The sequence below is a fragment of the Nannochloropsis gaditana genome (assembly GCF_000240725.1).
Source record: "Nannochloropsis gaditana CCMP526 unplaced genomic scaffold scaffold642, whole genome shotgun sequence".
Classification (NCBI taxonomy): Eukaryota; class Eustigmatophyceae; order Eustigmatales; family Monodopsidaceae; genus Microchloropsis; species Microchloropsis gaditana.
This window is the reverse complement of record NW_005803311.1, coordinates 4,006-4,280: the sequence shown is the minus strand read 5'-3', so window position 1 is coordinate 4,280 and position 275 is coordinate 4,006. Positions and strand designations below refer to the sequence as shown.

The 275-nt window shown below is 55.6% G+C and overlaps 1 protein-coding gene across 1 annotated transcript in view; it reads right to left on the bottom strand.

The window, feature by feature from the left end:
- Positions 1-224: 224 nt before the first annotated feature.
- NGA_0502800 (uncharacterized protein) overlaps positions 225-275 on the bottom strand; it is a gene marked incomplete at both ends in the record, with an annotated part of 2,315 nt that continues 2,264 nt past the window's right edge. Inside the window, one exon of the mRNA XM_005854044.1 lies at positions 225-275. This exon is cut by the window's right edge and continues 379 nt beyond it. Coding sequence (XP_005854106.1) covers positions 225-275 — 51 coding nt within the window.

Below are 275 nucleotides of genomic sequence, written 5' to 3'. Positions count from 1 at the left end.
CTAGGAAAGGGGTCATCTGATTTCGCATGTTTCTCGTGATATTGTAACGGCGTCGCGCAAGTCGCCGAGCGTGAGTCTGACGCGAGTATGAATGTATTGCCCACCGGGCTTCAATCCCTCCCCTTTCAAACATTATTTCCATCACGTTTGACACAGAGCGTCCGCGTTGATCCGGCGAAAGGGAAGATCGCCCTGTCGCTAGTCTACCCTACGGCAGGGCACCCTCACCTGGGGAAAGTGAAGCACGACATCACCCAAGCCCTGCACGCTGCCAC